Consider the following 22042-nt stretch of genomic DNA (forward strand, 5'->3'; position numbering starts at 1 on the left):
TATTACCCCCCCACCCCCTGTTCTGATGTTTCACATTTGCTGTCTGGTCACCCTAATTGGAAATGGCCTTAAACGATAACCAAGTTCTATCCCTTTACATCTAACCATTAGGTGAAAAGAATATCCTACTCTTTCACAGAGGGGAAAATGGCCTACACTTACTCCAGTAGCTTTGAATGCTCATGACAGAGGGCTGCTAGAAGAACTTTTTGTTTAAAGAATTATTCCAGGAAACCCCTCCAATACAGTCAGTGGCAGGGTAAAGAGAATGAAAATGTTTAGTACCAAGGGCTTGTCTACATGGAGATAGTCAAGAAAGCTAATCCAAATTAATTTTCAAAATGCATTAGTTAAACTTCATTAAACACCTATGGGGACACACTTATTTAGAATTAAAGGGGCCTTATTTCAGGTTAGTTTAATTCATGTAATTCACTAAAATTAATAAGGGCCATTTTAATTCAGAATCAGAGCATCCACACGTGTTTAATGCCACTTTAAATTTACACCTTTAGTTCATTTGGATTAACTTTCCTTAGTGTCCCTGTGTAGGCAAGCCCTAAGGAATTTAGCAGTTATCTACCTGTATGCAGACCATTTATTATTTGTACAGTTCCCAAAAGTGTGCTAGGCTCTTTACACATCATAATCTTCTCTTCTAATGAGGTATTTACAAGATGTCACCATTCTGTTATCTAAATGCCAACAGACAGGACAGAAAGAACTAGACAGGCAGAAAAATGGACATTACAACAGTGAAAGAAGGTGAAGAATTACTTATACCTGCTAATGGTCTCCTCACCTTGTATACAGAGAAGGCAGCTGATACAGTCAACCACCCACTGACGGGACGTGGCCAGTGAATCACAGCTGTATGGTGCTATTTGTCCAATCAGAGATCCAAACCGATTAAAAGTTTCCTGAGTCTAATTAAAAAAGAATGAAGAATGAATGTTCTCCAGCTGTACGAGACTTCACTTGCCATCCTTATTGTTGATACCAGTCAGCTCTGTGTTTTTGGGGAACCAGGGCGCAGTATCTAGCCGGCGTGACTCATGAAGGACACCCTCCACCCCCGTCTGTTTGAACCAAAACCGATCAGAGAAAAGGCTTGCAGAGAACAATGAAGGGTTTGGGGAGACACACCTAGACCCCTCCTGACAAGCAGGGCCAGCTTTAGCAAGAGCGGGGCCCGATTCCTGGGGACGGGGCTTGCTGCAAGCCCCGCCCCCAGGACCCGAGCCACGCCGCGCTGCCGGGGTGGGCCGGGGGGGCCCCGAGCCGAGCCGCGCCGCCGGGGGGGGGGCCCCGAGCCCAGCCGCGCCGCCGGGGGGGCCGGGGGGGCCCCGAGCCGAGCCGCAGGGGGCCGGGGGGGCCCCGAGCCCAGCCGCGCCGCCGGAGGGGGCCCCGACCCGAGCTGAGCCGCGCCGCCGGGGGGGGGCCCCAAGCCGAGCCGAGCCGCGCCGCCGGGGGGGGGGCCCGAGCCAAGCTGCACCGCAGGGGGGCCGGGGGGCCCCGAGCCCAGCCGCGCCGCCGGGGGGGCCGGGGGGGACCCGAGCCGAGCCGCAGGGGGCCCCGAGCCGAGCCGCCGGGGGGCCGGGGGGGCCCCGAGCCCAGCCGCGGGAGGGGGATGGGGGGGCCCGAGCCACGGGGACCGGGCCGGAGCCGGGCCGTGCTGGGGCCTGCGGGAACAGGCCGCGCCTCCCCGGAGCCCTTCTCCCGCCTCCACCCCAGCTTACCTCATGCTGCCGGCCGGCCCGCCCCTGCTGCTTAGTCTCAGACTTCCCGCGAATCTCTGATTCGCGGGAAGCAGGGGAGGGGGCGGGGCGTGCAGGGCAGGGGAGGAGGGGGAAGTGGGCGGGGTGAACAGCTGCAGCGCGGGGCCCTCTTGGCGCGGGGCCCAATTCAGCCGAATCGGCTGAATCGGCCTAAAGCCGGCCCTGCTGACAAGGGTCACAAGATTAAGACATCTCCATTTGCATACAGAATGAAGAACAGAGACAACTCCCCTAGCCTGATCTGCATGAAAGATGGAATAGGGATTAGCATAAAGAATGAGGAACGGGGAACCGCACTGAACTCTGGGACCAGAAAAGCAGGGACGCACTGCATCATGGGAATCCCTGCTCCAGATGTTAATGAACCTACAACTGCACACACCCAGCTCAGCAATTATCAGACCAATTCTAGTAATAAATCTTTGATTGATATCCCAAAATACTGAAGCAGCCTAGTTGCCTTGTGAGCTCCCTAGAAGAAAACAACACCCATAGCCAAGAGTGATCAGCTCCTATTGTCTAGTCTAAAGAAAACCTTGAGCCATCAGTTTACCCATAAACAAATCTAGTGTTCTCCATTGAACCATTGTATTTTCTCTACAAAACCCCCGACCTATGCCCAAGTAAGGGTTCTGATGTATAGACCCAAACTTTGCATCAGTTCCACAGGGATTCCATCTCCTGACTGATCGTGCTGGGGGCTCTGCCTGTCTCCAGCACTCAGGACCCTGAGCTACCACCACCACCTGGGAACCCCGACCAGTGCAAGCCTCATGGAGTGGGTGAGATCCCTCTCTCTCTCTCGCTCTGTTTTCTTTTCTACCTCAGGTATTAACCTTTACAATGTAACTGTTATGTTTGTTTAGCTCCTTGTGTAGTTATCACTATTATTCAATAAATAACTTTTATGGTTCAGCTGGTGGCTTCTCTCTCTCTCTCTGAATTTTACTCTTTTGTGTTTTTAGCTTCCCCCATTTACTCGGCAGCAACACTTCTTGTACCTAAGCTAAAGATCCCTGTAGTGCCCAGAAATACTGTGGGCTTTGCTCATCAAGTGTGTTACTCCCAGTACAATTGTAATGTGAAAGTGTGATAGGGACGTGTTAAACTTGGGGCATATAAGGGGGGGGGGAAACTGAAAGTGCTGCTTAACCCAACCCATTGAGTACAGGGTCATATAAGGGGATCAGCTGGGGAGTGCTGTAGTGTGTGTGTGTGTGTGTGTGTGTGTGTGTGTGTGTGCACGCGCATGTTCATCTAGTTCTAGTTATTAGCCCTGGGGAACCTAGGTCCTGCAGGATAGCTCCATTGGGAGCTCCATTGGGAGGGGACTTGTAGAAGGAAGGAGTAGAGCTCCATATGAACACACAAGTGACATAAGCCCCACATTAATAAAATTACAGAACCCTCGCCCCCACAGAAGAGTAACCCTAATCAATGAGTAACGGGCACATCTGGTAACATTGTGCCTCTGATTCCTGTACTGACCTGGGTAATGCACATTGGAAAACATAATCCCAATTGTACATACAAACGGATGGGGTCTAAATTAGCTGTTATCACTCAAGAAAGAGACCTCAGAGTCGTTGTGTACAGTTCTCTGAAAGCATCTGCTCAACATGCAGTCAAAAACCATAACAACATGTTAGTTACCATCAGGAAGGGGATAGATAATAAGACAGTAAATATCATTATGACACTGTGTAAATCTACAGTACCCCCACACCTTGAATACTGCGTGCAGTTTTGGTCATCTCATCTCAAAAAAGATATGTTAGAATTGGAAGAAATACAGAGAAGAGCAACAAAAATTATTAGGCGTATAGGACAACTTCTCATACAAGGAGAGATTAAAAAGACAGGGACTTTTCATCTTGGAAAAGAGACGACTAAGAGGGAATATGATAGAGAACTATAAAATCATGACTGTTGTAGAGAAAGTCATTAAGGAAGTGTTATTTAGCCCTTCACATAACACAGAAACAAGGAACAGGAGTACTTGTGGCACCTTAGAGACTAACAAATTTATTAGACATCTATATGCCTGTCTATATGCATCCGAAGAAGTGGGCTGTAGTCCACGAAAGCTTATGCTCTAATAAATGTGTTAGTCTCTAAGGTGCCACAAGTACTCCTGTTCTTTTTGCGGATACAGACTAACACGGCTGCTGTTCTGAAACAGAAACAAGGGGTCACCCAATGAAATTAATAGGCAGCAGGTTTAAAACAAACAAAAGGAAGCATTTCTTCACACAATGCAGTCAACCTGTGGAACTCATTGCCAGGGAGATGTTGTGAAGGCCAAAAGTATAACTGGGTTCAAAAAAGAATTAGATGAGTTCATGGAGGATAGGTCCATCAATGGCTATTAGCTAACATGGTCAGGGATGCAACCCCATGATCTGGGTGTCCCTAAGCCTCTGACTGCCAGAAGCTGGGGCTGGGACTGTCCAACGGGGGATGGTTCACTTGACAATTGCCTTGTTCTGTTCATTCCCTCTGAGGCATCTGGCAGCCACCACTATCAGAAGACAGGATCCTGGGCTAGATGAACCATTCTCCTGGGGGATCCAGGATAGCCACTCTTATGTTTTATGTTCTTAGCTGATTAAATAGAAATTCAGCTTTAGCATCCTGGGAGCATAAGAACCAAGAATGCATTTGTGACACTGGCAGACCAGTCAACCTGTGTATGACCCATAATAACTTAACAAGAGGCACTTCTATTGTATCAAGACAGGTTTCAGAGAAGCAGCCGTGTTAGTCTGTATCCGCAAAAAGAACAGGAGTACTTGTGGCACCTTAGAGACTAACGAATTTATTTGAGCATAAGCTTTCGTAGACTACAGCCTACTTCATCGGATGCATAGACTGGAACACACAGAAAGAAGATATTTATACATACAGAGAACATGAAGAGGTGGGAGTAGCCATACCAACTGTAAGAGGCCAATTAATTGAGATGAGCTATCATCAGCAGGAGAGAGAAAAAAACCTTTGAAGTGATAATCGAGATGACCCATAGAAGGTGTGAGGATATTTTAACATATTTTAACATGAGGAAATAGACAGTTCACTTGCATGTGAATTTCAAAGTGATGTATTAGACTAGCAATCAGCAACTCATTCAAAAATGAACACTAGTTGCTAAGTGTATTTGTCTGTGTTTATCTATACCCGGTTAGAAGTTTCACAATGTAACCAAATTAGCTTGTAGATGCTAATTCCCTTTCATATCTTAATTGCCTTAATTATGTATGCAAGGTCTTCAGTTAACCTGAAAATCAAAGATGTAAGACACTTCAGGAAACCAATAATTTCTACATTATCTTCAGCTTAACTATCTGTGTTATAATGGAAGAACGGCTAATTAGCTTATGTGAATGAATTTAACTAGTTTACTGTGTATGCACAGGAAATAGAAGATTATCTTCAAAGCAAAGTACAACAGGTGATCTGCATTGGGGGAAGGTCCTTCTGTGACAATTTCTGTGAGGTAGGCTTGTCAACCTGCTAGAATAGCTATAAAAGAGAAGGCTTGGGACTGATCCTATCATCTCTAGTCTGCTTAAACTTTGAACAGAGAAAGTGTAAGTCATAGGACAGAGATTTTCCAAATAATCATTTGGAATAACCTGGAAAATGCATGGAAAAAACTAACAGACTTTACATCTGAGCTGCCTTTGGATTCTGATCTGTTGGGATGATTCCAGAGAGACTTTTACAAACCAGCAGTTTATTCCATCACTGTTGTGATCCTGAACTATGAACATTGAAAGTCACTTGTATGGATATTGATCTTTTAACCATGTGTAACTCTCTTCTTTCTTTTAACAATAAATCTTAGATTTAGTTATTAAGGACTGGCTGACAACATGATATTTGGGAAAGACCTGAGATTCACATTGACCTGGGGATAAGCATCTGGTCCTTTATGATCAATGAACCTCACATATGTGAATCAGGTTTTCAGTAACCCCTCACTATATTAGGGTTGGAAAGGACCTCAGGAGGTCATCTAGTCCAACCCCCTATTCAAAGTAGGACCAATCCCAGACAGATTTTTACCCCACTTCCCTAAATGGCCTCCTCAAGGATTGAACTCACAACCCTGGGGTTAGCAGACCAATGCTCAAACCACTGAGCTATCCCTCCCCCTGCTTCCACGATATGGATGTTTAGATGGGAGCCAAGGTCTGGAATGCCAAAAGGGGGCTGCATTTGGCATCTTGTTAACTAGGGTGGAAGCTCTTTTGTTGTTGACTTGGTGAATCTAATTATAGAATAAGCCATCAGTTTGGGGGATTGGCTGCCCTCTACTTTTTGCAGTCTGCCCGGAGTGTGGTCATGGCATTGTTGTGTAAACCTCTCTCTTATGGAAGCAGAGGGATCTTAGTCACCTTGAGATCCCAGCTGCTGCCCTGGAAGAGTTTGTCATGCATTTGCGTGGAGTGTCAGATCTGATATAAGCAGGGAACTCAGCTCAAGGAAGAGTAAGGCTATACTCACTGTGCTATTAACTGTCTCTTGATAGGCAGTCAGCAGCTGGGTGCTGGCCTGCAAGGCCCTTTCTCTCTCCCACTCCTTCCCTGAACTGAACCATGTCCTTAGTAGCTGTTGGTAGAGCAGGGGAATGGACAGAGTTAGTACCAGAAAATCCCTCCCAAAAGTTCCTCTTCAACAGGTTTAATTGTCACTAAAATCCCTCTCCAAAGCATCTGACCTCCATGTAGCAAAGGAATCACATGTCTAATGGAAGAGCCCCTTAGATATACAAGTCCCAGGGACCAGATTCACCTCTGGTGATTGAAGCCAAAGGAGGTACATGAGAGATGAATCTGGGCCTGTGTATGTGATGTCTGATGGGAGCTGTCTAGCACTTTGCATGCTGTTTGATGTCTGCTGCTGTGGTCTGATTCCTGGGCAACTTCTCCCACGTCGAGTGGCAAAATGACAGAGAGGAGCATTTCTTTTTATTAATTTGAATAAGAGCAGAGAAGTCCCCCTAGCCCAGCTCCTTTTATAACTTCATTTTTATACTGAAGGTGCAACAAACTCCCCACCCCTCAGCTCTTCAAGATATTCTGTTCATGTCTGAGGAACAGGAAGTCTCCTCTGAATGAGTTTCCATACACAGGGCTTAACTCAATAGTAATGAATTCTTCTTCGAAGAAGTGATCAGTTTCAACTGTTCTCTTGGATTTGGCTACTGCAGTGGTGATTTTCTTGCCGGTCCAAGTAATGTCAACTCCATTGTAAGAACTTGATCCCAATCCAGCTCTGGCATAAAATGGCATAGCTTCCGTGGATTTCAATGGGGCAAATGCCCGCTTATCACAAGGAAGAATGTAGTGCTTTCTCCCTAAAATTCACTCCGTTGTGGAAAATTCCTCCACAACTGAAGCTTGACCCCCTAAATCTCTGACTCTTCCCTGCTGTAACACAAGAAACAATCTCCACCGCGGTTCAAGGGTCTACTCACATCAAACATTTCCTGGAACCAGTCTGCGGTTGGTTCTTCCTCCAGCAAAGTCTTCATTAGCTTGCCAAGGACTTCCGCGGACCTCATGTACAGTGACTGAAACCAGAAGAGAAGGAGTGAGGCTCAGCGCAGATCATTTGTGTGTGTGGGCTGGGGAAAGCTAACCATAACCTTGCCAGGGAGGCCATGTGTGACTGCCATCACCCAGTGCCTGCTGGGCAGAAATACAGTGGATGGTGCCAGAGGAGAATTGTTCTCACGTACCTGTATATGCAGAGCATCCTTTGCTGTCTCGCCTTCCTCTTTCGTCTTCTCCAAGGGAGGAAGGGGAAATAAACTTTTGAAACACTGATCAAGGAGCTCACAGTTATCCTCCAAGGTCAAAGATGGTTTGAGTTTGCTGGCAGAAGAAAGATAGGAAGAAAAGTCATGCATTAGACTCAGTACCACCTCCAAGTACAAGAAATGGGTCCAATTACTAGAGATTGCCCCAGTCTAGAACCCCAAATGCAAACAACCCTTCACTTTGCAGCTGAGCACCTCCTTGCACCTCTATTAAGTATTGGCTCATCTAGAAGTAAAGCTAAAGCTTCAAGTCCCCTTTTTAGAGAAACCCACAAGCTTCCTTCCCCCTGCCAGCTAGCCAGACACCTCCCTCCCCATCTGAACTCTCCTCCATTGTACTGCATGGCCCACAACCTGCAATCTTGTGTCTTTCAAGCACAAACCTCCAAATGGACACATTCAAACCCTCAAGAATGAAAGTTCTGCTGGTGAGCAGCATGTGAGCCAAACCCTGCAGGCATCAGACTGCTCCCAACCTGACACTCATGAATTAACAAATAAGAAGTCATCACAGTGCCAGGAAATGTGGCAGAAAATAGCCTACCTCAGATGTTCAATGGCAAGAATTGCCTTGTAGCGAACTGGAGATGCCAGGGAATCCAGTGGTTCCTTTTTAATGAAGTCCTGAAATGCATTAATAGGGACATAAAAAATGGGAAATGGATTTGAAAGGCAGAGAGGTCTTCCTCTCACACCCTGAAATAGGGCCATATGCCAGACCTGTAATAAACAGACACCGTACTCAGCAGGCTCTCTGCCTCAGAAATGGACCGTAGGGCCATCTGCAGGCTATACGGAGGACAGAAAGATAACTCACCAGACACAAGCCATTCCTTCCAGTTACAGCCCACAATATGTCAGCATCTCTGCCGAGCTCAGAGTGGACCCAGCATTCGGGTGACATGCAGGTAGCTCATGAGACTGCAGTAGTACAGTCACAGCCAATGCCTAAAATAACATCTCCCTGGAAAACCAGTCTTATTGCATTACAACAAACTCCTTTGTATTTCAGTCCTCAAAGCTCCTAATCACTCACCAGCATGTAGCCAAGGAGCTCCTGTTTGTAAGAGAATTCGAACTCCTGGGAGTCTCCGGTCTCCAAGATGGCACAGCTAATCTCCATGACATTCTGGATGAGGGTTAATTTTAGGTACATGTCCTACATAATCCAGAAGGAGAAACAAGAGGATGTGGATGAGAAACTGAGAGAAGAACTAGAGTCCAGAAGATAAAGATCAGGAATTAAATCTAGCCTCAGGAGAGGAGAGAGGTGTCCACAGACCCCAGAAGGCAGAGGACCCCGGCTCTGCACCCACCTCAGAAGAAGAGAAAACCCAGGTTCATCAAATAAATCCAGGTCCACTTACACCAGAGCAGCCAGGACTCCTGCTTGATGTAGCAAGGAGATCAAGCTCTGTGCAATTTAAACAAGCAACTTGTGTATAGAAAATGCAAGAGCTGAGAGCAGATTATTTAGAATTTACCTTGTTCGTAAGAGTGATGCCCAGCACCTGAAAAACAAAATGCAAAACAGCTCTTAGCAATGTACATAGTCCCCCATAACACACATCCTCAAAATGTCCTGGCTGTTGAATATGGAGCAGAGAGAAATCACTATTGTTAAATCTTCCAAAAGGCAGGAAATGTATCCAGAGGGGGTGTTTTGTAGAGGTCAATATCAGGGGCCATACTATGTAATATTTGCATTTGTGAACTACTGGAAGATCTCAGTTTGGTTCAACTGTTTTTGACAATGCCTAAGTGAGAGTCTCAGTCAGACAGGGCAGAATTGAATGGCAAAGTGACGTGGAGAGGTTGCTCTAAGATGAGAGTCAGTGCCAGCAGTCAGACACCTAGGGAACAGAAATAAGGAGCACACAGACAAACAAGAAGACAGATAAGAGATAAGGGAAGTAGTGAGTCCAAGAAACAGAGTGACAGCAAATCAACTAAATACAAGCTACCACTAGTCTCTCTTGGGTAGCGAAAGATAGAGCTAGGTACACATACATATTAGGGGAGTTAGAGTGTTATTCTGAATAGCCTGAGTCTGACTGCATCTGAATTACTGTGTAGCTGTGGTCTACAGAATTTCAGAAGAATATAGAGAAACTAGAGAAAATACAAAGAAGAGCAACAAAAATGCTACAACATGTGACAGCTCACGCTCCGTCCATTACAGTTTTAAATATGAGTTATTTGACAAATTATTGCTCAAAGGAGAGTTTTAGAAAATACAAGCCCTCTCTCTATAAACTCAGAGGCAATGCTATCACTTCAGGGTAATGCCCCTAACACTTATCACGGCAAAAGCTCTTACCCGACAACTGGCTCTGTAATGGTGAAGGATGTTCCCTGTGATGTCTGCCTCTACTCGGGAGAGAAGCTGCTCTTTTGGAGCATGGACAGCCACGTTGCTGTATGTCAGCATCAGGGTGCTGCGAGTCTTGCCTCTTTTCCCATGGTGGTAGTCCTAGACAATCGGAAACGTCACTAGAGACAAGTTCTTCTGATTCGTTTTGCCTTGGAATTCTGATCTGCTGCTGACCGAGGAATTGCTCACAGTAGCAATGGCAGCTTGCACTTGCAAAGCTCTTTTCAGCCAAAGATCTCAAACCACTTGCAAACAGTATTTAAGCAATATAATAACTGTGTGAGGTAGGGAGTTATTAGTATCTCCATCATTCCCATGGGTAACTCTGACACAGAGAGCCTAAAATGCTGAACCTACAGCAGTGAAGTACAGGGGAGCTTAGTCCTTGACACTGATGGGTACAAGATCAGGCGCTAAATGTCTTGCCTAAGGCTGCACAGTGAGTAAATGCAGAGCCAGCAATGGAAGCCCAGAGGCCTAGTCTCCTGCTCTATCCTCTAGATCAGTGGTTTTCAACCAGGAATACTTGTGTACCCCTGAGGGTCTGCAGAGGTTTTCCAGGGGGTATATCAACTCATCTAGATATTTGCCTAGTTTTACAGCAGACTACAAAGAAAGCACTTGCAAAGTTACTAACCAAAATTTCATACAATGGCTTCTTTATACTACTCTATATACTACACTCTGAAATGCAAATACAATATTTATATTCCAGTTGATTTAGTTTATAATTATATGGTAAAAATGAGAAAATAAGCAATTTTTCAGTAATAATGTGCAGTGCCACTTTTTAATAATTTTATGCCTGATTTTGTAAGGAAGTAGTTTTTAAGTGAGGTGAAATTTGGGGTACAAAAGACAAATCAGACTCCTGAAAGGGGTACACTAATCTGGAAAGGTTGAGAACCACTGCTCTAAATCAGAGGTTCCATAATTGTCATTAGTAGATCACTGGTGGTCTACCTACAGCAGGTTGGTTAGCCAAATGTTGCTTGCAACACCTTCTCCTTTCCAGCTACTAACCGGGATTAAAAAACATCTACAAATACCTTAAATGTTTTTCCATGCAAGCAACTGATGTAGATCCCACACATTGTGCATGGGAGGAGCGCTCAAGCCATGAGACATTAGACGATAAAAATCATTTGAGAGAACCCCAGCTCCAGATTGTGCTCCTCCCTGCTTAACTGCAGGCATCACGCAGAACGCATACATTGGGGGACAATGCTAGCAGACCAGAGCAGACACTACCGCAGGGTTATGCCCCTGCTTTAGAGGGAGAGGAAGTTTGAGAGAACCCCCTGGCTCCTTTACCTTCAGACGGTCGATGAGCCCAGAAATCTTAACTTTGCTGATTGCAGCCCCAAACTCCTGAAGTGCGTTCAAGGTGAGGTCCAAGTGGCTCTCAGCAGAGAATGCGAGGACGGAAATGACTCCCTGTGACCCAAGAAAAATACTGGTTAGGATCTAACCAGGTGCCTGATAGACCCCACGACTCCATTCCTTTCACCTGAAGTGGTATAAAGTGCCAATGAGGCCTGAGACACATGGGGAGCGGGGGGCTGAGTGAAATAGCAATGAGGATATGAAGCAAAATGGCATCTGTCCCCCCAGGCCAACTCAGAGCTGAGCCCCACAGGGAGCATTCAGGGATTACTTGGTAAAGTGGGGAGAGGGACAGAGTCCTCACCTCTGTCTCAGGGGCTTCCATATAATCTGTTGTCGTCAGAAATGTATTAATCTGAGATTTAACATGGACCAGGTCCTGACAAACTGCTAAGGATGTTCCTAGTGCCTTATACAGGAAACTCTGAAAGAAAGAGACCAGCACTGAGACATCAGTAACACAACGTGCCTGTCAGTACAGACCCAGCTCAGCAACACTCAGGAAGAAACAAGATAGCCAAGTCCAAGCATCCATACTGCAGAAACATCCCATCATCTAGCCCAGCCAGAGAACCAACAATGCAGTACAGACAAACAGCCTGTCCAAGTAAATATTGGAAGGGCGGGCTGGGGGCAAGAGAGCAGGGAACAAGTAAAAACAAATTTTATATGCAGAATAAAATATAAAGTAATGAAGCCTTGAGAGAAGCCTTATGCAGCCCCCCAATCAGAATTTCAAGGGAAATTAACTAGAAACTAAGCCTTAACAGATAACAAACCTTCTCTTTGGAAGGGCTGGCATAGCCAGCCATCTGCTGGCTCAACTCAAGGCTTAGCTGGCTGCTCCAGGCACTGTTGTCTATCGTCTCCAGAGATGTTCTTAGGAACTGAGTGTAAAACAAGAGGTAAAGCAGATGGTTAATTGCAAGAATTTGGGGGTTGTTGTAGGGTTTGTTTGTTTTCTTCCTTGTTCTCTGTTGTAAACTTTCCAATATTCAGGTGTCAATGGGAAGATTATTTCCCTATTGAGAACTGTAAACATCAACAACCCAGACTTCCTCTGCCTGTTGTTCTTAAACCTTTGCCTGATGATTCCTCTCAGTCTCCAAACCCAGATAGACAGTGAATTGGAGAATGAGATGGAGCCAAGAAATCTGACCATTGAGGAGTGATTTTATAGTGGATGGAGAATAGGTCTAATAAATTTTGAACAAAGAACCCTGGACTACGAAGGACCAGGAACCTTCTCTGAAGTGCTGTGGTCCCTTTATGACACCTCCTGAGAGTACCCAGGGTTGTGAGGTACCTCACTACCACCTGCCCTTAGCATGAGGAAGCCTCCTCTGTGCCTGCCACATGTCAGCTCCTGACTCTGCCAGCCACAGGAAACACAAGCACACCCTTCTCACCCCATCCAGCTCCACTGTCCTTCTACAGGTAAGCCATCGGTACAGTCCAACCGCCGAGCCCTCTGTGCAGCCCCAGAATGTCCAGCCCCTGTTCCACTGGACACTCACAGAATTCATAGGTTTGCTACACACCTGTCACCGGTGTTACCTCAGCATCATCGCTCCATTTAACACACTTAGATACGTTTAGAGTGAAAACAACTATACTTCACTTAGATACATTTATAGTGAAAACAAGTAGAGTCTAATTCACAAAGATCAGAGATTTGAGAAGCAGCAAGTAAAATTAATGTAAACAAATGGTTACATAAAAATAAAATCATAACACACTTCTAGAGCTTAAACTTAGATAACCAAACATTCCCCTGTCTCACAAAGGACAGCTCCCCCAAATCTCTCTCCCAGCATGAAACACCCAGACCAAACGTGATCCTCCATTCATGAGACAAGCCAGCTGGCAGTTCGTCCAATAGGCGAAGGATACCTGATGCAGGATACCTCTGGACCTCCAGATATAGTTCCAAGCATCCATTGTCTTTGCTTGTAAACAGGGTACCCCCTATTGTTTGTTTGTTTTTCTTGTATCGAATCTCCTCTGGAGACTTGACAATCACTTGATTAGAATGTTGCTCTATTGATTAGCATCCACTGTGAATAATTACTCATCTACATACAGCCATTCAGGCAGATAAGCATCTCCTGCCCGAAAGAAACTTGTTGATCGCTTTCTGGTGACCAGCCCTAACTCACAGACCTTAAAAGCATAAACTTCAGTATACAACCATAACGCCTTATATATTATCCTTCCAGTCACTGTGCAATGATTATGATGATCTGTGTGGCACAGGTATCCAGTAAAGTCTTTACATGACACCCTTTGATTATATAGAGATCAGATCCAGGGAATCCTGGTAATCTTATGCACTCCTGTGGCCTCTGCCACTGGGTACCCAAAAGGATCCAGGGTCACATTCTCAACTCTCATTGAAGTCAGCGAGAGGTTAGTAACTCTCAGCACTTTGCTGTTTCAGGCCCGAATTTTGAACAGCAGCCAGGAAATATCAAAAACCTCACAAGAGAACCTAATCTTATTTGATTTTTTAGCCCAAAGAATTTCAAATGAGGCTGCATCTGGAATGGGAAATTCTAGAGTGTAATCCAACCCCAAATGGAACTCCAAACCTTCTGGGGCTTATTTGTCACTAGGTCCTTTCCTTTCATTTTCAGCGCTCGCCATAAAAATGTTCCTTGTCTGGATTTACACGAGGTTGTAAAGAGCTCTTTCTGACCAGAAAGGCTTCTCCATGAGATACAGTCACCAAACCTTGTCTTGTCTCTTTTCCTTGTTGGGTTTCTCAGAGCAAATTTTCTTTTGAGTGGCAAATAGAAAAAAAGAATCCTTTAGATGTCCCCCAGTGATGCACTAGCACCATTAGCATGCTGGTTTTCTGGTTAAGTTTTGTGTTGTTCCCAGAGGTAATACAGAGTTATTTATAACTAGAGCTGGTTGAACAATAGTAAGTCCATTTCACAAAACAAGTGGGATTTTTCACCACACAAATGAAAAGTGAAAGAAACAAAAATATTTTGCTTTTCAAAATCAAAAATGACCATTATTCAATTCTTTGTTTTCCCCCTTTCCTTCCCTTTATCCCTCGTCCCCACGCCTTTTTCCCCTCTTCCACTTTGTGACTGAAAAAGCCAGAGGGGGAGGAGACAAACAGGAAAGCACCTGGAAAAAAAACCCCAAAAAATCAACTTCAGTTTAAAAAAACTAAACATTTTCTATTTGGATTGGGGTTGTTGTTGTTTTTTTTTACAAAAAACAAAACTGAAAAATTTGAAAATGTCCTATGAAAATAAAAAAGGCCATTTTTCACTGAACAAAAGTTGCAAATGAAATGGTTTGACCAGCTCTGCTTCTAATGAATAATTTATCATTAATTTTTTCCCCAGCTGGTACATTTGGAGGGGGGAGGGAGGGCTGTGACAATACATCTGAAAGCCATCTTGTACCTGAAGCAGCATGTGCTCCCACCGTTCATGGTCCAGGGAATTCTCTGTGTTTCCTATAAAGCAGGAGGCAAAACAATAGTGTCACCTAGGTTAGCAAAAAGAGTCGCCCCAGGTATCTCCTTTGCATGGGGTGACCTTACAGCAAATGTGAAACATCGGGACAGGGGGTGGGGGGCTAATAAGAGTCTATATAAGAAAAAGACCCCAAAATCGGGACTATCCCTATAAAATCGGGACATCTGGTCACCCTACCTTTGCAATCTGTCCTTCTAAAACCCCTGGTCTGCCAAGCTGTAACATACCTGGGCTTTCAAGGCTAAATGGGACCTACGCCAACGTTCTTTGTTGGACCAACAGAAAGTATCATGTTATGTACCCTGCTGGCATTTTTATTCAGGGTCAGTCAACCCACCAGGAGTGAGATGCTGAGCACTCCCAATTCCTGTTGACTTTCATGGGAGCTGAGGGTGCTGAGCACCTCACAAAACGGTTTAGCACATCAGAGGACTGGGTTTAATGTGAATACAAACTTTTCCTGCATAATAAGAGATTCTGGACTCGATCCTAACTTGATGTAAATCGGTGTAGCTTCACTGAAGTCAATGGAATTATACTGATTTACATCAGCTGAGAATCTGGCCCTGTTTCTGAATGTCCAGCTCTAACCTACCCTTCTTTAATGTCGGCACAATGTAGTACTGGGGACTCTGTACAGCAACAACAACTAGGGAAGATACAGCTCATTTCTTAAATCTTTTTTTGAATATCAAACCCACTTGAACATTGTGGGGTCCGACGTTCATCAGAAACGTATCGGGTTTGTGCTCCACGTAAGGTCTGTCATGCTCCACAGAGACTACACTGGCACAGCTACGTCATTGGAGCTCTGCTGCCATAACCCCATAGTATAGACGCAGCCTACACTGACCGAGGAGGTCAATAGATTCATACCACTGTAAAATTGGTGAAAGACATTATTAGGCCCACAATACCTAGATTCTACATAGGGCAGCCACTTGGCCAACCTAGCTTTTATGGCTCAGGTTTCCTTACAGAAAGAAAACTCTGGGTTTTTTAATTGAATCGCCCTTGAAAGTAAACATGGGGTTTAATTTTCAGAAACATTTAGTTTGCAAAATCAGACTATATATGTAACCCCAAAATATTTCACTAACCTCCAGCTTCATGGGTATTCACCTTCCCAACTAATAACCTAGCAAAGGTGTGGGGGGAACTGCTGTATAATTTCCATTCAGCTGAAACCTTCCTGGCCTGATTCTGCCCTGATTGAATTGGCCTCAGTGGTTCAACTCTGGATTTACCCCAGTGGTTCCCAGTTATCCAGGTGAAGGAAAAGTGAGGGCCCAGAACCCCAACTTCAATTCCCCACTGTTCTCATGTACTGCAACAGGAATGGCACAACACATGTCAATAGGAAGCTGCATTTTGTGGCTTCCCTTCTATTCTCCATGGACCGCACTCCTCCTAACTAGCACTTTACCTTCAATGTACTGCAGCAGAGGTGGGATCTTTACTACCCACATCTCACCCACTGCTGCATGGATAGTTTCGTGCAGGGCCTTAAGTAATTGCAAGGCAGCATATCCATGTCCTTCTCTTTCATAAGGGGATGAGGCTACTACCTGTCAATGAGAGAGAAAGAACAGCCTAAGTTTTGTCAGCACAACACCAGTTTGTTCCTGAAGGAGGGAATAGTTCAGACTCTCTCATTGTGGAGACTGTACAATAGAGTTTTTGCTTCTACTGCAGTGTCTTCCTGAAGAAGCAAGCATTCTAGCTAGTACGAGGATGCAGAACAGTGTGTCTCAGGAGAGGGTGGAGAGAGAGAGAGACCCAATCATACACATTCCTCAGCCTGTCTATAAGCATCTAGCTATAAAACCGATTTTTATAGTTAACTGTCCCACTTCACATTTCGCAGAAAACCTATTTCCATGGTCTACTCACCAGGAGTCGCGCCAGCAGCCCCTGGGGTGTAGGGAGTTTCTCTAGGGAAAGAAACAGAATAGCATTAATTATGCCAGGCTTTGCAGAGAGTCCTACTGATGTTATTCACCTATCCATTTCCAACGTGCCCACCAATGTTGAATACAGCTGATAATAATTTGCATTTCCATAGTGCTTTCAGTCTGAGCATCTCAAAATGCTTTACAAACAGGAATGAATTCCGCCTCACAGCACCTCTATGAGGTTGGCATTAATTACTCCTTCATTTCACAAGTGGGGAAGCTGAGAGAGAAAGATCAAGTGATTTCCCCAAGGTCACATCAGAATTTTGGTGGCAAGGTGGGAACAGAACCCACATTTCCTAGCTCCCTCCCATGGCCATGTTGTAATGACAAGACCATCCCTCATTCATTTTAGCCTCCTGATTGCAGACGAGAGAACGGGAGCAGACTGAATCTGTTCATTTCATAGGGCCTGGAGAAAATAAATGAAAGAGTTTCTGTTATAAACCTGGTCCACTGTAGTCGAGGCAAGCAGCTTCTTCTCCTTCCTGCTGCTTTTTCTCAGCCAGTTCCCTAAGGCATCTGCAGAGAGGCTTCAAAGTACCAGTGTACTGAGCTGGCACCACATACTCCAGAAGCCTTGGCCATAACACCTGCAGAGAAGAGCGAGACTGTTCAGTACATAGCTATTTCCATTCCCCCACCTCCAGTATCCTGCTGTCTGAATCCCTCCCTGTCATGTAGCTTCTCCTTTTATTCATCACTGACCCTTCCCTAACCTATCACCTCATCCCCATCATCTCACTCTATCTGTCTGGTGCCCCCTCACTCTGTCTTTTAAATACACTGCCTTGTTTGGTGAGCAATTTGGCTCTCACTCAGAGATGAATCCTCTTTCCCTGCATTAGAGCATTATGGAGCTATTTAGATAGCACCATAAACTCACCCAGAACTTTACAGACCTATATAAGGCACAGTTCCAGCCCCAGTATCTGTTCAAATCCAGGATCACCAAATCTAAATTTCAGAAGGGGGGGTTCAGACAGTGGAAAGAATTAAGGGAAGATCTCTGCAACATGATTCCTTCCAGGTAAGTTGCTTTATATCTTTTCTCTAATGTGAACCACATACTCCATGATGAAGGGGTCACACCATCCCTGACATGAATTTGACATGCTGTTCCTCCATTATGCTGACTGTGCAAAAAGCTTCCTTGTGGAGAGGTACAAGGAACGTAAGGAAGAATGTCCCTATTTCAAGAAGCAGTAGCAATAGGTCACTTACTTGGGACATTCCACTGACTGAGGTGTCCAGACATTGCAGGATGTCAATGCACAGGGTTTGGATAGTCCTTTCTTCCTCAATAGCCTGGGTGAGAAGTGTTGTACCCTGCTGTGAGATAGCTATATAGAACTTATGAGCTAGTAGCAAGACACTGGCTATAGAATCAGTGTCCTTCTCTTACAAAGCCATCTTGAACATTGACCTATGCCTGCTTTTATATTGCACCGGAAGTGCACAAACGTCTGAAGGGAAGAGCATAATAGAAACTCCTAACTGGTGGGTCAAATCCCAGGCTTAGGAAAACCCTAAAGTGAAGGGAATGATTCACTGAACACAATAGAGTTCCCCCAACAGCGTTAAAATTTTTTAAATTTGAAAAACTGTTTCATCTTTTTATCTCTGAGGAAAAATATTCAGTCTCTGCCCAATGGAAATAAATATGCAGAACCAGGGGGATCCACTCTGTTTGTTCTGATGCCCCAACCAGCTTGGTCATTCTGTGTGTAGTGAGTGTGATTCTATCAACAACTTACTGTAAAGTTGAACTGTTTATGTTAATACATATCATGGATCCAGTCATGGAGCACAAAGTGTCTGGAGCCCCTGGCTGTGTCCATGGATAGAAATACGGATTGAAGATATTTTTAAACTAGTACATGTAGAGTAGAGTATGTAGTGAGGGAAATATGCAGCAAGCTTTTCCAGGCTCCTGACAGTCTGGGATGCAGCCTGCATAACCTCGGTGTTTTGCTAATAGTTTATGTATGCTTCAACAGCCACAGAATTGGGCATCATTATGTTCTCTGGAGAGTCTATTGAAAACAAAAAGATGTGCTTCCTTCTACAAGAACATTTCACTGAAAAATGGTGTTTTCAGAATTTTCAATGTCTCATCAGAGGTTTGAGTAACCTAGATAACTCTCAGAGTAACAGCCGTGTTAGTCTGTATCCGCAAAAAGAAGAACAGGAGTACTTGTGGCACCTTAGAGACTAACAAATTTATTAGAGCATAAGCTTTCGTGGACTACAGCCCACTTCTTCGGATGCATAGTTCCATTCTATATGCATCCGAAGAAGTGGGCTGTAGTCCACGAAAGCTTATGCTCTAATAAATTTGTTAGTCTCTAAGGTGCCACAAGTACTCCTGTTCTTCTTTTTGCTAGATAACTCTGTTAGATGTAAAGACCCAGTGTGAGATTCTGATCTCTGTTACACTAGTATAAATCCAGAGTAACGCCACTAAAGTCAGTGGAGTTCCCTTGACTTTACACCAATATAACTGATCAGATTCTGGCTCTAATCATTCAGTCCAGCTGTCCTTGAGTCAAAACTCACACGGAAGGCAAGGGGAGCAATCAGCATGCAAGTGTGGTAGGACCGAGTCCTAAGTGTTAAGAACTCTCCTTACCAGTTTGCTGGTGGACACACTGAACTGGCGGAGAACATATGCTACCATATCCCATGCTGCACAATTCTCCACACTTCCTGAACTGAGCAGCCTCCTGATGAAATGAAGAACTGCCTTCCTCACCTGCAAGGGTAGAGATTACACACAAGAGTTCTTGTTATCCCTTCTGCCTGAAATAGGAGATAGGATATGAGAGTCCTTATGCTTTTGAGTTTATCTCCTTGGATTATAAACATGGCTACATTTAACACAGGCAGGAGAATGACATGCCTTCTCTAGTCTGCAGTCTCTCCTCTGGATCTGAATGAAAGCTCCACCCAGATATCCATTCATCCCATATCATTGAAAAAAATTGAAATATTTCACTGCTCCACACACAATCTTACCTTAGCATTCTGATCACTGAGAGTGGATTTCACTGCCTTCACAATCAGAAACTTTTTAACTCTTGTCTCGGGCACTGAAAGATAAGGAGAGGTGTACAGTACTTCTTTGTTCTACTCACTTACTTTCCACATTGGAATTAATCCTGGATTTCAAAGGGCCCTATTTAAGAATAGTACCGAGCTTCTCTCATCTACAGAATCAGTGGGAAAAACATAGGACCAGACTCTGGTCTCAGTTACACCAGTGTAAATCTAAAGTAATTCCACTTCTATAATGAGTGCCATCATACTACCACGATGGAAATCTTATAAAAGCGTTAGATAGACTGAGGTCATTGAAGCTAATCTGTGGTTACACCAGTAGAACAGAACTCAGAATCTATAGTGTATAATACTGACGAATATCGAGCCAGGAGTCCTATTTTATTTGTATCTGATTATTGTTAACATGCATTAGCCCCAAGTTAACTTCTGTATTTGAAGTTGAAAAATATCTTGGGCTACATTCAGCACTTAGTTGAACCTGTTGATTTCGTGTGGCCATAGGGGGGTAACTTAGGGCAGCATTTGGTTCCTTAGTGGAGATCCAAACCACTGGTGACTGTGTGTTATAGAGACTCTGTGCCCCATTTGCAGAGGTGATGAGTCTGTTACAGCCCTGCCGTGCCTACAAAGCCTTGGTTCTTTAGCTCAATCTATAGTAGCTCATGCTTTTAGCTCTGGATCAAGGCCGGCTTTAGGCCGATTCCCCCGATTCTCCTGTGCCTAAGAGGGCCCTGCACTCCACGCCTAAGAGGGCCCCGTGCCCAGTGGCCTTTTCAATTTTTACTCACCCGGCGGCGCTCGGGGTCTTTGGCGGCACTTCAGTGGCGGGTCCTTCACTCCCTCCGGCTCTTCGGCGGCATATGAAGGAGCCACTGCTGAAGTGCCGCCGAAGACTCGGAGCGAATGAAGGACCCACCGCCAAAGACTCGGAGCACCGCCTGGTGAGTACAAGTCCCACGAATCAGACCCCGCACTTCCTAAAGCCGGCCCTGCTCTGGATGTCCCCAACTCAACCCTCAGCATGTCGGCCAAGAGGGCAGCTGGCACAGTTGCTCCTGTGTTACTTACAGTCGGCACCAACAATGGCACTGAGCAGATTCAAAGAGGCCACACGAACAGCCTCATTCTCAATCTCCAGCTGCGAGTGCAGAAATGCTATCAGATCATCAGGAGAAGAACGGGCTGCAAGGGAACAAATCACGTCCTCACTGACAACAGAACTCTTATTCTTACCATACCTGACAAAAGAAGTTACAAGGAAACCACTGTGCAACTCAGAGTCTCTTCCCCTTACCTAGCAGAACTACACAATCCAACAGCTCGGCGTGATTTTCCGTGCTGAGCGGCTTAGCTTGAGAACAGATCTGTGGGAAGAAGGGAAATGGTCAAAGAAAAACTAATCAGAAGTAATTGAAAAGAAAATGTTCAATTAATTTCTAAGCTTCCACTTCCTACTTGTCCAAATAGAGGTCTGAACCCCAGGTAGATGGTACTGAATGCAAGAATCAAACACAATGACCAATACATTAGATTAGAGAAGCTAAAGGGTTTTGAGCAGCAGAGCTGATCTAATCAAGACACAGCCACAGTTTTTACTATACAACTCTGACTCCCCTGATAATCGGCTTATGGTGAAATTGCTTTACAAACTGAGCTGGATATTAGCTAAGAAAATGAGACCACTACCTGCTTACTCCTGAGCCTGCAGAAATCAGTAAGGCATGAGGAGGTGCCCCGGCTCTGCACTATCAGTCGATAGATTTTTATTGTTAATATACTTCAGATCTGCTGTGCCTAAGCTCAAGGGATCCAAGCAAAACCACCCCTCACCTGGTTGTGCAGAGCACTGCAGATGGCTTGAAACTTCCTTTTAGGTAGAGGGATCTTATTTTCAAAAGAGACCTCCAAGAGCTGGCTCAGACTCTGCAACAGAGGGTGAAAGTCAGATGGTGGCACACACAGGAGCAATATGTAGTGATTGAAGCAGCTTCAGGGGATTCCTAGATTCCAAGGCTGGAACGGATTATTGCCATCATCTAGTCTGACCTCCGGTACAACACAGGCCATAGACCTTGCCCAGAATAAATCCCAGAGCAGAGCTTTTAGAAAAACATCCCAATCTCGATATAAAAACTGTCAGTGAGGGAGAATCCGCCTCG

At 45.0% G+C, this 22042-nt stretch overlaps 1 protein-coding gene across 1 annotated transcript in view; it reads right to left on the reverse strand.

Moving 5' to 3' along the window:
* LOC128828511 (maestro heat-like repeat-containing protein family member 2B) overlaps positions 1–19500 on the reverse strand; it is a 38208-nt gene extending 18708 nt beyond the window's left edge. Inside the window, exons 1-17 of the mRNA XM_054013238.1 lie at positions 19453–19500; positions 18045–18128; positions 17269–17413; positions 16759–16799; positions 16292–16433; positions 14791–14843; positions 12145–12252; positions 11670–11789; positions 11294–11416; positions 9926–10078; positions 9090–9116; positions 8642–8764; positions 8150–8229; positions 7525–7660; positions 7261–7356; positions 6288–6392; positions 803–926 (exon numbers count right to left, since the gene is read on the reverse strand). Of these exons, the coding sequence (XP_053869213.1) occupies positions 803–926; positions 6288–6392; positions 7261–7356; positions 7525–7660; positions 8150–8229; positions 8642–8764; positions 9090–9116; positions 9926–10078; positions 11294–11416; positions 11670–11789; positions 12145–12252; positions 14791–14843; positions 16292–16433; positions 16759–16799; positions 17269–17413; positions 18045–18128; positions 19453–19500 (1708 nt within the window). The remainder of the gene's footprint in view (positions 1–802; positions 927–6287; positions 6393–7260; positions 7357–7524; positions 7661–8149; positions 8230–8641; positions 8765–9089; positions 9117–9925; positions 10079–11293; positions 11417–11669; positions 11790–12144; positions 12253–14790; positions 14844–16291; positions 16434–16758; positions 16800–17268; positions 17414–18044; positions 18129–19452) is intronic.
* Positions 19501–22042: the final 2542 nt, after the last annotated feature.

The sequence above is a fragment of the Malaclemys terrapin genome, chromosome 23 (assembly GCF_027887155.1).
Source record: "Malaclemys terrapin pileata isolate rMalTer1 chromosome 23, rMalTer1.hap1, whole genome shotgun sequence".
NCBI classification, from domain to species: Eukaryota; Metazoa; Chordata; order Testudines; family Emydidae; genus Malaclemys; species Malaclemys terrapin.